This window comes from Talpa occidentalis, unplaced genomic scaffold (genome assembly GCF_014898055.3).
Source record: "Talpa occidentalis isolate TD23 unplaced genomic scaffold, MPIMG_talOcc4v2.1 talOcc4.16, whole genome shotgun sequence".
Classification (NCBI taxonomy): Eukaryota; Metazoa; Chordata; class Mammalia; order Eulipotyphla; family Talpidae; genus Talpa; species Talpa occidentalis.
Window position 1 is genome coordinate 3,560,947 of NW_023601653.1, and position 15,504 is coordinate 3,576,450.

At 55.1% G+C, this 15,504-nt stretch overlaps 1 protein-coding gene across 6 annotated transcripts in view; it reads right to left on the reverse strand.

The window, feature by feature from the left end:
• The window catches only part of L3MBTL2 (L3MBTL histone methyl-lysine binding protein 2), a 39,046-nt gene extending 26,090 nt beyond the window's left edge, over window positions 1-12,956 (reverse strand). For 5 of the 6 annotated variants that reach the window (XM_054696014.1, XM_037513483.2, XM_037513482.2 and 2 more), the window contains exons 1-11: window positions 12,847-12,956; window positions 10,241-10,481; window positions 9,008-9,141; window positions 6,702-6,825; window positions 5,859-5,938; window positions 4,587-4,704; window positions 4,005-4,139; window positions 3,628-3,716; window positions 951-1,182; window positions 512-588; window positions 237-341 (exon numbers count right to left, since the gene is read on the reverse strand). In XM_054696014.1, coding sequence (XP_054551989.1) covers window positions 237-341; window positions 512-588; window positions 951-1,182; window positions 3,628-3,716; window positions 4,005-4,139; window positions 4,587-4,704; window positions 5,859-5,938; window positions 6,702-6,825; window positions 9,008-9,141; window positions 10,241-10,481; window positions 12,847-12,870 — 1,359 coding nt within the window. In that variant the 5' untranslated portion in view covers window positions 12,871-12,956. Of the gene's footprint in view, window positions 1-234; window positions 342-511; window positions 589-950; window positions 1,183-3,627; window positions 3,717-4,004; window positions 4,140-4,586; window positions 4,705-5,858; window positions 5,939-6,701; window positions 6,826-9,007; window positions 9,142-10,240; window positions 10,482-12,846 lie in introns of all 6 variants that reach the window. The other variant, XM_054696015.1, reaches the window with a different exon arrangement.
• Between the last annotated feature and the right edge of the window lie 2,548 nt (window positions 12,957-15,504).

The window sequence follows — 15,504 nt, forward strand, 5'->3', positions numbered from 1 at the left end:
CCGGGGGGCCGACACCTGACACAGAACAGGCTCCGGCGAGGTGCTCAGGAAACACCCGACCAGGGTGGCTCATCCTGACGTGATGAGTCTGAGTGAGGAGCAGAGCAGCGCAGTGCTAAGCTCAGGTGCTCCAGGAGCCACCAGTGTGTGGAGGGAAGGGCGTGGCAGGCCAAGCTCTCCACTATCTGTCCCCTCAAAAAGCCAGACTAGGGGCTGGAAGACAGTCCCAGGCTCACCTTGCAGATGGTCGCCACACAGATGTTGCCCAAATTCAGGGGGTCAATGGCCTCCAGCTTCATCCCCTCTTCAAACCAACCACCTTCTGTGTAGACGGCTCGTACCTTAAAGGAATGGAGCAGCTGAGGAATCTCTGGGCTCACTCAGGTGAAGGGGGAGCAGGCCTCATCTGCTTGGGAAGCAAATGAAGGACAGGGCATCCAGGCAAGGAGCCAGGCCCCTGACAAGAATGGCTGACGACCAAGGTGAACAGTGCCCAAGGGCCGTGCCTCACCTTCTTGAACAGGTAAGGAACAGCATCACAGTAGATTTTCCGGAAGGTGGGATGGTGGGCCATGTCGCTGCGCCTCTCTTGTGGGGAGGTGGTAGAGCGGGGGAAAAGAAGGGAGTTGAAGGCGGCTGAGGGGGTCACCACGTCTCCCTCAGAAATGTGGGGGCTGCCCTGCATATGATCTCATCTGCATCTCAGCACCCCCACCCCACCTAGAAGACAAAACATCGGGCTCCAAGACCCAGACTCGCCCACAGGATTTTCCCATTTAGGTATGAGCTGAGTGACCTGGGTGAAGTCACACAAGCTTTCTGGGCCTCAGATAGGCCACCCGCAGGTGGCGATGGTCATCGCTGCCATACACACCTCGTTGCAGCATGGAGAGAAGGACCCTTCTCGAGGCAGAAGAGCCATGGACACCCTGGCCTGGGGCTCCACTAACCTGACAGCTTGATGCCGTGGCCGACACGACGTGACCAACCCACTGGGTGAATGAGGGGGCTCCACATGTGACACCAGAAATCATCGTCACTGTCCCCATCCTCGTAGAGGAGCCGCAGGCGACCCCCAATCACCGTGTCCACCACGGCCATGCGAGTCCGTGACACCTGGGACTTATCCACCACCTCCAGCCGCATGCCCTGCCGGAAGGGGTACTTCATGCTCTCCACCATCTGCAACGGCACAGAACACAGGCTGCTGTGTTCGCAAGGACCCCCACTCGGCTCCCTGCGCTGTCTCTTGAAAGCAACTAGGGTATAGGGAGGGTGGGGTGGAGTCACCCTGGACACTAAGGCAGCCAGTGGGCAGCTGTGCCTCCCATGCTGCCAGGCCCAACCCTGGCCCCAGCTCCCTGGGACAAGGCTGAGAAGGAACACAGCTTCTAACACAAGCATAAGGGTGCCAGCAGCAGTGCCAGGAACCACACGACCCATCTCTGGTTAAGGAAATGTGCCCACCAGGTCACCGGCTTGCCCAGGGACACAGACTCATTAGTGCCAGACGGGCCTTAAACCTGGTCCCAGGTTCAGCCTTGTGTTCTTTCAGGGCCCTGCACTGACCCCACAGGCACCCCACACTCCCTTCCCTGCTCCAGCCCCTGCTGATGGCACACGCAGCCTTTCTAGAAGAGCCCCCTTCCATTCAGCTCAGAGTTCCCAGCTGTGGCAAAGGATGGCTCTCACAGCACCTCAGCACTAAAGTCTTTCCCTGCGGCCTAACCAGAACAGTGACTGAGCTGCCCACAAGCCCCACCAGATGGGGGAGGGGAGATTATTCTGCTGTGACTTCATGGTGTCCTGCCTGGTGCAAGGGGATGGGGAGGTGAGCTCTGTGGGGCAGCGGCAGGGCACAGCTGGCTCAGGGACTGTCGGCGGGGGTTAGGCACCGTGGGAACTGGGCCATGCTGCAAACCCCACCAGCAGGGGGAGCTTCTCAGAGGTCACAAAGCAGCTACCAGGAACAGCTGATGGTCCCACCTGCTGATCCTTTAGCCCTCACCTCAAAGGACCCCCATGGAGATTGCCTGACCCACTTAGGAGGGCAAAGCCTGGGTTGGGGCCCCCCTAGGCCCCCGCCCTCCACCAAGCCTTTGCTGACACACACCTTTCCTCTGTGCCTGTCCAGTGCAGCCCACAGCCCAACACCACATCATCGCCCTTGTCTGTGTACGGGGCACTCGGGAACTTGACTTCTGGAAGGGCAGAAGTCAAGTTCACTGCTCACTTACTTAGAGCCTCAGCTCTAAGTACAGAACAAGGCACAGAGTTAGTGCTCAGTTCATGCTTTTTTCCTTAACTCAGCAAACACATGGGAAAGAGCAGCTGCATTTGACCCTGGCTGATGGGTCACTCATTCAAAGGCAAAGCTTACCATCTCGCTGGAGGACAAGGAAACACAATTAATGACCTACCTAGAGAGCAACGACCAATGAGTAGCAGCCTGGAACTCTGAATGAGGGAAAAATCACTTCTCCGTTAGGGGGGGAACCCAGAAAAGGCTGCCCCAAGGGGCTTGCACCCACTCTTAGCTCTCTCCCAGTTAAGGCCCTCAGTGTGCACAACCTTCTCACCTGGTTGGCATGCAGGGTCTTGGGAGAGAGCCCCGACGGCCACCCCATTCTTATTTTTTTTATTTATTTTTTTGGTTTTTTTTGTTTTTTTTTTTTAGATTTATTTATTTATACAAGCACTGTGTACAGTCAGAAGCGCGGGAGGGTGAGAGAATTCACCAGAGCCAGAGGGGAGAGCAGAGAAGGCAGACTGATGAAGTACACTGCTGAGGGGAGCAGCGGGCAGCAGGAGAGGTCTGCGCGCCATGTGGGACCCTCACCCGGCGACCGGGGATCGAACTGGCGCTGCTGAGGCTGCGGGCAGCTTCACAACCCAGCGCTTAACCGCTGCGCCACCGGGGAGGCCCCCATTCTTATTTTCTATGCCACCCAGTCCCTATCCATCGAATGGGTATCTGAATGGAAGTCAAATGCCAGTTTCTTGGTGAAGCCTTCCCTACCCTGGTCCTCCTGAGGCCACAGACCACTTCAATCGTGGGTCATGGCCGCCCCTGCCCTGTTCCCCCTTCCTGGCCCCACTGCTGTGGCTCACTCAGGAGGGGGAGTCTGCACATGAGGGGGAGAGTAAATCCTCCTGTACACCCTTTGAAACCTTTTGGATTTTACCATGGGCAACTCTCTCTCTTCCTATATATACACACACACACACACACACACACACACACACACTAATTAAAATTAAATGCCACACAAATGATTCTGAGGCACATCTCTGGTTCAGAACTAGGCTATTTTACATCTATTCCAGTGCCTGACTTCATTTCTTTTGCCAGAATGGAAAGGCCTAGATGACAGGGCCTGGCCTCTGTGTTCCCACCATGCCTTGTACACAAGTGTTTAGTAACATCATCTGAATGAATGTGCTATCAGCAAAGGGAAGGGGCTGAAAGAGCAAATCGAAGACAAAACAGGACCGACATGGAACTGCAAGACTAGCAAGCACAGGGAGTACTAGGAGAAATGTTCCAATGAGTTGCAGGAAGGAGAGATAAAACGGGAGGTGCAGGAAGGAGACCTGTTAGGACACCTAAAGGGTTCACTGCCAGACCTTGATATGGAAATCCACAGGCAGCGTTCTGGAGCCCACCAAGCGTTTCATGAGGTAACCCTTCCAGTCCGTGAACTTGGCATGGATGGCTGTGGAGACACCAGCAGACCCTGGTTAGAGACTGACACTCCCACCAACAGGCTGCCTAGCGGTAAGTGGAAGGGCCTGAGTAACTTACTTCTGCCCATCAGGCCAGCCATCACCCACCTTAGAAAACCACGCTCCAGGATCCAACTTGGATCTGCCAGGGGGCTCTGGGGCAGGGGAGGACAGGAAGCAGGAGACAAGTGGGTTCTGTTCTGGCCTAAACTAAGACGGGCCACCCCCTTCTACCACGGGCCCTAAAGCAATCAGGGCAGGGGCCATTATCAACTCACTCCGAGGGGGCACCAGGATTTTGCTGTTGACGGCGCACCAGCCAATGGGGTGAACATCCACTGTTCCCAGGTTGCACCAGAAATCATGACTGGCGTCATTTTCAAAACCTTCATACCGGAGCAGCACCCGATACCCTGGAGGGAGGGAAAGGGCGCCAGCGAGGGGCGGGGAGGAACGGGAGAGCGTATTTGTAGCCTTTCCTCTCCTCTTGTCTAAACTGCACTTCCTGTTGCCTATTCCAAGGAGTTCTTCCAGGCGAGGAGGGCCCCTGCCATCCACAACCGTCACGGCCCAAGCAAACTGGCGCTACCCATGTGGAAAGCAGGATGGCATGTGGTAAGAATTAATTTCTATGGCCTGATCATCCCTGGAAGAAACTTAAACATCAGAGTTTCAAAACTCACCAGGCTCTATGGTCCCCTCTAAGGTAGGCAAGGTAGGCGCATCACCAGAAAGGAGGCAGAAAGTCCAGTGGGTGGACTTTTTTATTTTATGAGGCCAATTTCCATCTACAGCATTGCCCACCCGTTGAGAGGTGTCCTTCTGCAGGCCCTGAGCTGCCTGGGCCTGGGGCCGCTCACCTGCTGCCTGGATGACGGAGGCGATCCAGTACACGCGGCTGGGGAGCACAGCGTCACTGTTGAGCACCTCCACCTTCATCCCCTTCATCACGTCCTCCCACTGGTCATAGAGCGGCACCTGTGTGGGGAAGAGGAATGTAAGGGGGGGCGCTGAGGTGCCTGGGTTGGCAGGGAAGAGGAGCTGGCCTCCTGGGTCACGGCGTCCTTCTCTACACCTCAACTCTTCACATCGCTCACTGGGCGCAGGAAGTCAGGCATGGAGAGGAGCAAGACCTGTCCCATGTGGCTGAAGAGCGGGGCCATGGGCGGGCACATCACTCCTGCACCGGCCTGTGTCACGGGAATGACACCTAACACTTTCTAGGCTACCATATGCCAGGCACAGTTTCTGGCACACATACCACCTCCATAAGCCAGTGGGGTACCCCATTCCAACTCTCTGGCCACAACGATGGAGTATAGCACAGCGCCTAGCAGTGGCTTAGCTGCCTGTGCACAGGGACAGGCTCTGACAGAGCGCATGAAAGCCTGCGTCCAATCAGCATGATGTACTCCCTGCAGTGAAAATGAGGGACTGCGAGAAGTCACGGCAAAAGAGGTCCCCCCACTAAGAAATCTGTGTGGCTTCGCCAGCAATTGGAGGAGTAAGAAAGTGCCAAGTTTTCATGGTTTAGGGCCCTCCCCAGAATTCAGCAGCTGTTCAGTGAGGTTAGGCGTGGACTTATCCTGGTTAGACTGAGACTTCTCTGGATCTTCTGGGGCTTAAGGACCTGGAAGACAAAGCTGGGCCGCTGGGGCCGCAGGCTGCCCTGGGCTACAGGTCCCGCCCTGAGCGATTCCACTCGGCCCCGCCCTCCGGCCCCGCCCTCTGGCCCCTTCTCATTGACTGGGGAGCCAGGAGCCTTTTGCAGAAGGGGGCTCCAGGAGTTACCCACGTCTGCCTCCCCGGAAACCACAGGGCAGTTCGGCTTTCAGTGGGAAAAAACACAAGTGGGAAGGGGACCAAAGGGCTTCAGAGCCGGCTCTTTAACATCAACTAGCACAAAGCTCCACCCCGGGAAAAAGCAACGCAGGGGCCGCAGAAGTGGGCGTGTTCGCAGGGGGCTTCTCTTTTAGGTGGACGGAAAGAGACTGGGCAGTGGTAAAGGCAGGCCGGGGCCGCAGGCGGCACCCCGGCTGTCTGTCCCGCGCCCGCCTCCAGAGGTGGGTGGGAAGGGCCGTGCGCAGTCGGCTCTCGCTCGGCTCTCGCTCGCTCAGCTCCGGGGCACTCACGTGTTTGAAACAGCTGACAGGCGCAGCCTTGTAACTGTGGTCCTTCAGGAACTTCCCCCAGTCGAAACCCAAGACCAGCGCTGCGGGGCGGGAAGGGGCGAGCTCAGGCCGGGAACCAGCGGCGGCCAGGAACCTGGAGCCGGGGGACCGGTCCTTCCCCACCCCACCGGTGTTCTCAGCCCCATGTCCACGTGGAGGCCACCTCTCCCCAGCAGCCCCATACCTGCCCCACCAGTGGCCATCGGGGCGGGAGACCTTATCTAAAGCCGGCCAGATTCCCAGGAGTAGAGGAAACATTCAGACAGACGTGCCTGACCTTTCTTCCCGAAAAGAAAAGAAGGAAATTCAAAGACCCTTGAGCTAAAATTCCTCAGACCTCCCCCAACTTCTCATTGGTCCAAGGCGATCTGGTGGGCGGGAGGCGCACGCACCTAGGCCCTTGACCCGCTAGCAATGGAGCTCAGTGTGGGCTGACTCAGACCACGTCGAGCAATAGCTGCGTGCCGACATTTAATTGGCTATGAAACTGTGCACATACTCAGAAAATGACAGAGGTTTCCTCACCCGCCATACCTCTCTCCACTGCCCCAGGGAAGAGATGCCTTAGGGCTATAAGCCTTGAAAAACAAAAGAAGCAAGTTCTTGGCTTTTCCATTATCAAGAGTAGGGCTTCTGGCTACTTCAGTCCCCAGACTGAAGACATTTCTGGGGGTGATTTCGACAATACCCTCCAGGTGAGGAAGATGCAGTCCGCTTAGCCTGGCCACCTTTTCCACGCCTCCGTCCTAGGGAGGCCACCCCAGCCCAGACCCCCCACCCCCCACCAGCCCTCTGCTGTCTCACCGTCCTGCCCGGTTGGCGTCCCATCTGCTAGCTGCCCTGTCCCCTGGGAGTGGAGAAAGGCTCCGATTTTGGCAGACCAGGCCGCCTTGTGCAGGACTTTGGCTTTCTTGGTTGGTGGCTTGCCCTGGAAGGAAAGAGAGGACGAGTGGACCCAAAGGCCGCCTGTGAGGCTCCCAATTTGAAGCGCTTGAATTTAAATCTTGGTGTGGATGCAATTAACCTCTCTGGGGCTTGTTTCACTTGCAAATCAAGATGATAATAACAATGCTAAGCTGGGGGAGGATGCAGGGAGGAGAGAGACTCTAGTGCCCCGCCCTCCGCCCTCCAACTCCCAGCGCTCAGCTTTGGTTCCACTGGGGCGGAATGGGGTCAGCGGAGCTGCAGGTTAGGAGGGATACCTGTTCTGTTTTTTGTTTGTTTTTTAAGATTGATTTATTTATGCATACAGGAACTGGGGTACAGGCCAGAGGTGTGTGTGGGGTGAGAGGATTCACTAGAGACAGAGCAGGGAACAGAATAGGCAGATGTACTGAAATACACTGCTGAGGCGAGCAGCGGGCGAGACAGGAGAGGTCTGCCCCACAGGGGATCAAACTTGTGCTGCAGTGGCTGCGGACAGCCTCATAGCTCAGAATGAACCCCTTGTGCCACCAGGGGGTTAAGTTGTTTTAAGCCTCTTCCAAAAATGTCTCCCCGATGGCTTCAATTTTCAGCCACCTCTCTCTGCCCGGCTCCTACAGATATATGGCAGAGAAAGGGTCTCCGGACCCTGAGTCAGGTGCAACATTTTGTAATACATGCATGTTCTGGGAAGAGGGTCCATGGCTTACATCTGGTGCTCACAGGAGTCCCCACTCCCCCAATGATCTGATCTTAAGCATTAATGAAAAAGACCTAGATCAGAAATGTGTATTTAAATCCCAGACGGACTTGGGGTCCAATCCCAGTTCTTTGATCTTTATTTGTGTACCTTTAAGTTGCTAAAATTTTTTAATTCTTTAAGTAGAATTTTTAAAAATCCATGTTTTAGGGCTCACTGGGTTAGACTGAGACTCAGTCCTTAGCACCTACCCTCAAGCTGCAATTGTAACAATAATGTTAGGTGCCTAGGAGAGGGATTCTTTTGTGCCTTAACTAAAATCCACAAAATGAGGGAAACAACAGTCATTGTCTCACAAAGCCAAGAGATAGTGTAGGAAGCATTGAACTGACCCTGACACCCTCAACTTCAGTGACCACCACAGCCCTGGTTCTCAAGCTTTACAATCACCTGAGAAGCTCTTGAAAGCTACTCTTGTCCAGGCCACAAGGCATTTTTGGGAGCTGGATCCAAACATCATAGTTTTAAAACTTTCCAGCTGAGCCCAGCAAGCGTCAAGTTGAGAAGCGGTGGTGGTGGTATAGAAGGCGGCCATGGCTACCACGAAGTGACACGAGGCCAGGCACCTGCGATTAGGGTCCAGCCTTGGCTCTGCTGCTCTCCTCGAGCCCCTTTCTCAGGTGAGACACTGCCCACACTCTGGACCACTCTCTCAGCACACTTGTCATTAAGTGCCTGGTTTAAACAACACATTCTAAGAACCCTTCCATTTCTAAAAAGTCTATGCATGCTAAGAATTAAGTAACAATTGGTAAGACTTTCTATGCAGCTGCCTATGACACCGAGTCAGGGATGCGGCACCAACTTCCTAAGCCCAGTGGGCTGGTGAACCACAATTGTGCCCATTCCCAGCTTCTTCTCAGAGCATTTATAGTAGGGTGGTGTGATGACTGGGGGCATGAGACACCCCTGAATTTCTTGTTTAGCCCCTGGTGGCAAGGGTTAAAGTCTCAGCACTATCAAGCTATCCGCAGCCACTGCAGCACGAGTTCGATCTCAGCCAGGGAGCTGACCCACATGACACAGCAGACCTCTCCTGTCTCCCCACTGCTCCTCTCAGCAGTGTATTTCAGTAGGTCGCCTGTTCTGCTCCTCACTCTGTCTCTGGTGAATCCTCTCACCCTCCACACTTCTGGCCTGTACCCAGCTCTTATATGCATAAATAAATAAAATCTTTAAAAAAACCTTACTGAACATAATAGACTCTAGGGGTGAGAGGTGGAATGGAGGGGAGTTTCAAGAATCTGCAATTTAAGGAGCTCTGTCCTCTACGTTTGAGAGCATAGTAAAATACCAGGAAATTCGTGACCTCTGCAGCCCACAAGCAAGGTTCTTCCCAAGCCCTCGTGGCCCTTGCCATCAGGCAACAGATTGTTGTGTCTCAGTCCCGAGCCCAGGAAGGCTCTCCCAAATGGCTGCTTCTCACCTGTAACCTGGCCAGGATACTGGCTTTCTTGGAGTTGGAGGAGTAGCTCCTGGAACAGGAGACGCTGCAGAACCTCTTGGTCTTGGAGAAGAAGGCCTCCCTGGTACCCACGATACCACACATCTCACAGACAGCTGGGAAGAGAACTTCACTTAGCATATGACTCACCTGCTACGGTCACACACACACACACCCCTGAAATCAAACAAACAATGGACCCTTCAAAATCTGGGGCATGGCATTAACCAAGTGATCCCCCACTAAGGACAGAACTAGAACAGGCAGAGGGAGTTCTGGTGTGTACCTCTGAATCTGCTTCACCCAAGATAAGAGACTTGGCATCCCCATGGCTCTCTGTGTCAACAGTGGGGCTAAGGAAAACCCATGAGGACTGGGGAAACAGGAAAGGCTGGAAACTTTGCAAAGAAAGAAAAGAAGTGGCCAAGTCATTAACTTCCATGGCTCTCTCAGCTCATCTCGAAAGAGACCACACTAAGTCAGTGTTTCCATCTTGACTTTATGTTAGAATCACTTGGGGAGCTTTTAAAAATGCCCAAGTCTAAGACTCTAATTGGCTGGTCTGTGGTGGGACACTGGTATGTGCAGTTTGTTAAAAAACTCTGTTCCAGTGAGTCGAATGTGCAGCCAGGCTAGAGAATGCCTGGAGTAGGTGCCAAGGACCAGGAGTGTTCAGAGACAGTACACTGCATAGGCAATCCCCTTGCTGGAGGTCTTGACGCTGGTCTAGCAGCTGTCCAAGCGTCACTTCTCTGAACCCATCTGGCTTCCAAGTGATCAATGGATTCTAATCTGCCCACCCCCACCCTAATCCTTTAGCTAGAAATCACTTTATTCCATATTTCCTCCCCCTCACTTCAGCCCACTAGCTATTTCTTGTCTTTTCCTGGAGAGCAACACTTCAGTGTCCTATATCTCAGCATCCAGGCTTAAAAGCCCATCAGAATTCATACAAAGGAGCACCATGTCAGTGAGTGGCATCTAACATGTGCTGAGGAAGCAGCTGTATGAAAGGAGCAATTAAATCACAATTTGAAGTCAGACTGACAAAGGAAATGATGCCTGGGGTTACCTGGGGTGATTGTCTCTCCCACAGGTCTTTAGATATCAAATAGCCCTTAATACCTGCATAGCTCTACCCACATGGCCTATATCCCCCACTTCCTCCATAGCCTCCCAAACCCTCCTCATCTTCAGGGGACACTTTGAAGGCACCTGGCTCAGAACCACTGCCGTCCAAGGAGCGGGGAGTTCCAGGATTGAGCAAATGCAGTGGGGAAGTGGGTAACTCCCCTGCTTCCCGATCCTCATTTTCTGCTTCACTTGATTCCTCAAGATAGGAGCTGCTCTCACTGCCCGCACTGCTGTTATAGCTCCGGAAACTGTCGTAGCCTCCAAAGAGCTCCAATTCATCCTCTTCCTCTTCCTCCTCCATTGGTTCTGAAGATGGAGTCTCCTAGTGGAAAGATGACACAAACCAGGCAGAAGGAATCATGGCTGGCTTAGGTTATGGGGTGGGAGATAACGGATCTGCTCATCTGTTCTTTATCAAGTCAACACTTCCGTGTAGAGTTGCAAACAGAATCAAGTAACCCTTTTGCAAACACTAGGATCATTATTCTTGTTTATACAGTTCTTAACCACAACTCAGCAGAATAGTTAACAATATAGAAAACATGTATCAGGAATTCACCAAGCTCCTTCAGTGGATTTACAATTGATGGTACTTTGACATGATTAATAGAATACAATGGGGCCTCCCTGGTGGCGCAAGGGGTTAAGACACAACCTATGAAGCTGTCCGCAGCCACCGCAGCACGAGTTTGATCCCCTGGCCCGCCAGGGAGCAACCCACATGGCGCAGCAGACTTCTGACTCACCCGCTGCTCCCCTCAGCAGTATACTTCCGTCTATCTGCCTGTTCTGTTCCCCACTCTGTCTCTGGTGAATCCTCTCACCCCCTGCACCTCTGGCCTGTACCCCAGCTCTTGCATGCATATATAAATAAATAAATCTTAAAATAGAATACAATGATGTAAAAATATGCTACATGACATGTCTCGTGAAGACTTTATAGCAAGATGTATATTAGAAACTTGTTCTCTTTTCAGCATATACACATGAATACAATTTCAACTCAAAAACAAATCAAGTCAGAGAAAAGTTAATTTGTGACCTAAACTGTTCTAAGAAGGTCTTGGGAGGCAGATAACATGGACAGCTATGGCAAAGTGGTAGAAACCATAGCTTTGGGATCAGCTGTACCCTAACTTGCTATGGGTTCTTGGGCAAGTCATTTAACCTGTCTGGGCCTCAGTATTCTCATCTATGAGAAAAATATTTGGGGCACAGTATGTGAAATGTGAGACACTGTATATGAATCGCTCGAGTATGTATTAGAAAATGTGAGAAGAGTCTGGCTCTAGGCCAGGACTCAAATACCACCTCTACTGGTTATCAGCTATCTGACCTGCAGCAAGTCCATCTCTCCAGGCCTCGGTTGCCACTCTGTAAATAGGATAATACCCCCTCTTTTGTAGGCTTTGGGGGAGAAGTAAGGGTCAATACAGGTAAAGCACTCTGAATAGTGACTTCTACCTACTAAGTGCTCAAAAATTTTGGTAGTTATTACTGGTTAAAAGCATGGGCCACAAACCAGGTTTACCTGGGTGTGAATCCACATTTACTAGCTGTGATTTATGCAGGACATTTAAGCTGACTGCTCTGTCTTCAGCAGAGACAAAAGCAAGCTCTTTTTGTAAAGGATTAAGATGGAAGGCCTCCTTCGGTTTCCACTGTTATGGACAGCTCTAAAATTGGGAACTAATAGTTTGTTTGTTTGTTTATTTATTTATTTATACATACACACATACATACATACAAGCACTGGGTACAGTCAGAAGCGCGGGAGGGTGAGAGAATTCACCAGAGCCAGAGCGGGGAGCAGAGCAGGCAGAAGGACCGAAGTCCACTGCTGAGGGGAGCAGCAGGTGGCAGGAGAGGTCTGCGCGCCATGCGGGACCCTCCTCTGGTGGCCGGGGAGCAGCCAGGGATCGAACTGGGCAGCTTCGCAATCCAGCGCTCAACCGCTGCGCCACCAGGGAGGCCCAGGAACTAATATTCTTCACCTTATTCTTCTCCTCCACTGGAGAGTTTTTGATTATTGCGCTTTACATTTACAACTAAACACGCAAGTGTGCTAGAAAGACGACGAAATTCAAATATACGGTGACCAAGAAGCCGGATGACTAAAGGGTGGCTGGATGAGACTGGAGGGGAGGAAGAGCTTCACAGGTGGAGTTTTGGAGCCTTTCAGACTAGGTGCCTCCTTCACCTCACAGCTGGGTGACCATCCCCCCCTGCCAGCCGTGCCCCTGCCTGTGCCCAGTCGCTCTGTGACCAGGAAACACTAACTGGATTGCTGAGTTCACTGGGAGACATTGCCCGAGGACGCCCCAGGCACGGAGTAGGTTGCATTGAGTTTCCACCTCCTCCCTGGCCACCGGCATGTGACAGGCCTCACGGTCCCTCAAGAACACGACCGCGAGACAGAGAGGACAAAGAAGATGCAAGAGCTCTGAGCTGGCTCCGAACCCGGTGCCTCACCCCGGGCCTGGGAGGCTGCACCGCCCGGAACTGCCCGCGGGCGTCGGGCCCCAGCGAGGGAGCAACAGGCAACGCCCGGGCTCCGCGCCACACCTCAGTTTCCCCATCCTCCCCCTCCATCCTCCAGGCGTCGCTAAAATGCCTGAGGGGTCCCCTGAACGAGGCTTTCTCGCAGTTCCCTCCCCCCCCTCACAGGTAAGTCCTCTCACTCTCACCTCAGCGCCCCGCGGCTTCTCCATGAGACCTAACACAGTCTTCAACCGTCACCAGGTGCGGGAAGCCATGTTGGCCTCGCCGCTGTCCGCGGGCGCGCTCATTGGCTGCCTTCCGGAGCCACCGACCAATCCCGCTGCAGGAAGGCGGAAAAGCCCGTCCCGCCCCCTCCTGGCGCCCTCCCGTCGCGGGGGCTGGGCCGCGGGCGCTTGTGGGGGTTGTAGTTCCCGGTGCGCGCGCGCGGAGACGCGTGGCCGCCGCGACCAGAGCATTCCCCGGCGCCGGCCGAGCGGCGGCTAGCGGGGGCGGGGACTGTCCTCCGTTCCAGCCTCTTCCCCTGGTCCCCACTCCGTTCTTCATTAAACGGTTATTGAGCACCTACGACAGTCAGGTGCTGTTCCAGGCGGCGAGGAAACCTCACTTTTCCCGATTAGAAATGGAAGGTGTCTTGGACCAGGACGCCTGAGTTCGGGTGACGCCTGTGGAGAAGAGGGCCAGAGGCAGCTGAGGGCGACCCTTGTGGCGCAAGCTGTTAAGACGCAGCACGACGAAGCTGTCCGCAGCCTCTGCAGCACGACCGCCATCCCCGGCCGGGGAGCTGCCCACAGGGCGCAGCAGCCCTCCCCCGTCTCCCCGCTGCTCCCCTCAGCAGGGGATTTCAGTAGATCCGCCTGTTCTGCTCCCCACTCTGTCAGGTGGGTCCTCTCACCCCCCACACCTCTGGCCTGTACCCCAGCTCTTGTATGCATAAGTAAATAAATCTTTTTTTTTTAAGAAGTGGAAATATTTGAGGTAGGTTTTGAGAAGTCAGGCCAGAGGTGTGGGGGGGGGGTTGGGGTGTTGAGAGGATTCACGAGACAGAGTGAGGAGCAGAACAGGTGGATCTAACGAAATACGCTGCTGAGGGGAGCAGTGGGGAGACAGGAGAGGTCTGCTGCACCCTGTGGGTAGCTCCCTGGCCGGGGATCGAGCTCGTGCTGCAGCGGCTGGCGATAGCTTCATAGTGCTGACACTTCACCCCTTGCGCCACCAGGGAGGCACAATTTTGGCTTCTTTTTGTCCCTGCTGCCACACTTAAATCCAGACCACTATCCTGTGGATTCCACTGACGCCTCTTAGCTGGCTTCCTCTCTTACCCAAACAGTGGATCAATTAATTCCCCGGCATCAAAGATTCGCAAACTGGATGCTTTTTTCTGTATCATGTCACTCATTTCTGTCTGACCCTCCCCCAGTGATGTAGAAGACCTTTGCGGAGGCGCAGGGTAACAAGCTGACATTAGAGAGTTAAAGAGTTGTTCATTCAAAAAATTTTCTGTGGGCCTCCCTGGTGGCGCAGCGGTTGAGCGCTGGGTTGCGAAGCTGCCCGCGGCCTCTGCAGCGCTGGTTCGATCCCCGGCTGCTCCCCGGCCCCCGGAGGAGGGTCCCGCATGGCGCGCAGACCTCTCCTGCCGCCCGCTGCTCCCCTCAGCAGTGTCCTTCGGTCCTTCTGCCTGCTCTGCTCCCCGCTCTGGCTCTGGTGAATTCTCTCACCCTCCCGCGCTTCTGACTGTACCCAGTGCTTGTATAAACAAACAAATAAATAAAAATAACATGCCTCTATTAATAAAAAAAAATTAAAAAAAAAATTCTGTGTGCTCAGTGACCTGCGCATGGTGGCTGCAATGCTGAATGGCGGACGGCACAGTTCCTGCCCTCCAGGAGCTTCCTTCCTGTATGGGCCCTAAGAAAGAAGAGCCACACTTTCTGGCCCCTAAAACGCCCCCATGCACCCCTCCTCGGCACCCCGGAAGGTGCTGACGTCTTCAACGCCCGGTCTGCACCTGGGCCCTGAGCCGCCTCGGTCAGCCGCATGTGCAGAATGAGCTCATCGCGGGAGCTCCCAGCCCCGGCGCGCGGGTGGTGGGAGGTGAGGTTGGGGAGGAGCGAGCGAAGCGCGGCGCCACACCTGCCCGGCGCCGGCCCCGGCCCCGCCCACTCCTGGTGCAGGGGGCGGGGCCGGGAGTCACCTGGTCGGGCGGCGCGCGCGGGGTCCTAGCGCCGACTGCGGCTGCCCGACGCCCCGCCCCTCGCCCCCCCCCCGCCCCGCCCCCGGAAGCCCGCCCGCCCCGCGGGACTGCGAGCAGCGCGGCGCGGGTCGCTGGGACCTGGGGGTCCGGTTTAGGGAACCAGTGGCGGCGTGAATGCGGGGGGGCGCGGGGGGCGGGACGGGAGAGCCCGCCGCGGGTCTGGCGCCCCGCGAAGGGGGAGGGCCCGGCCCGCCCGCGTCCCGCCGGCCTCGGGTGAGGGGCGCCGCGGCCCCCCCGCTGCGAGCCCCCCGCGTCCGGCCGGGCTGCGCCCCGCGGCGGGGAGGACGGCGTCGGGCGTGCGCCCCGGCCCGCCGGGTTACTGCCGCTCGAGCCGGCGGGGCGCACCTGCGGCCGACCTGGCGGCTCTCTCCGGCCCGCGGGCGCGGCTCGGGGGACCGCGGGGGCGAGCCGGGGGACCCCCGAGCGCCGCCAGGCCCGGGAGCACGTGGCGCTTTCTCGGCCACTACTTTAAACAAGCTGGGTCCTCCTGCCGGTCCCCCACTATCAAGAACCGTATCTCAGCAGCCCAGGTCGCCATGGCAGCAGTTTTAATCATTTTTTTAAATTTTTTAAAAAGATTTATTTATGCATA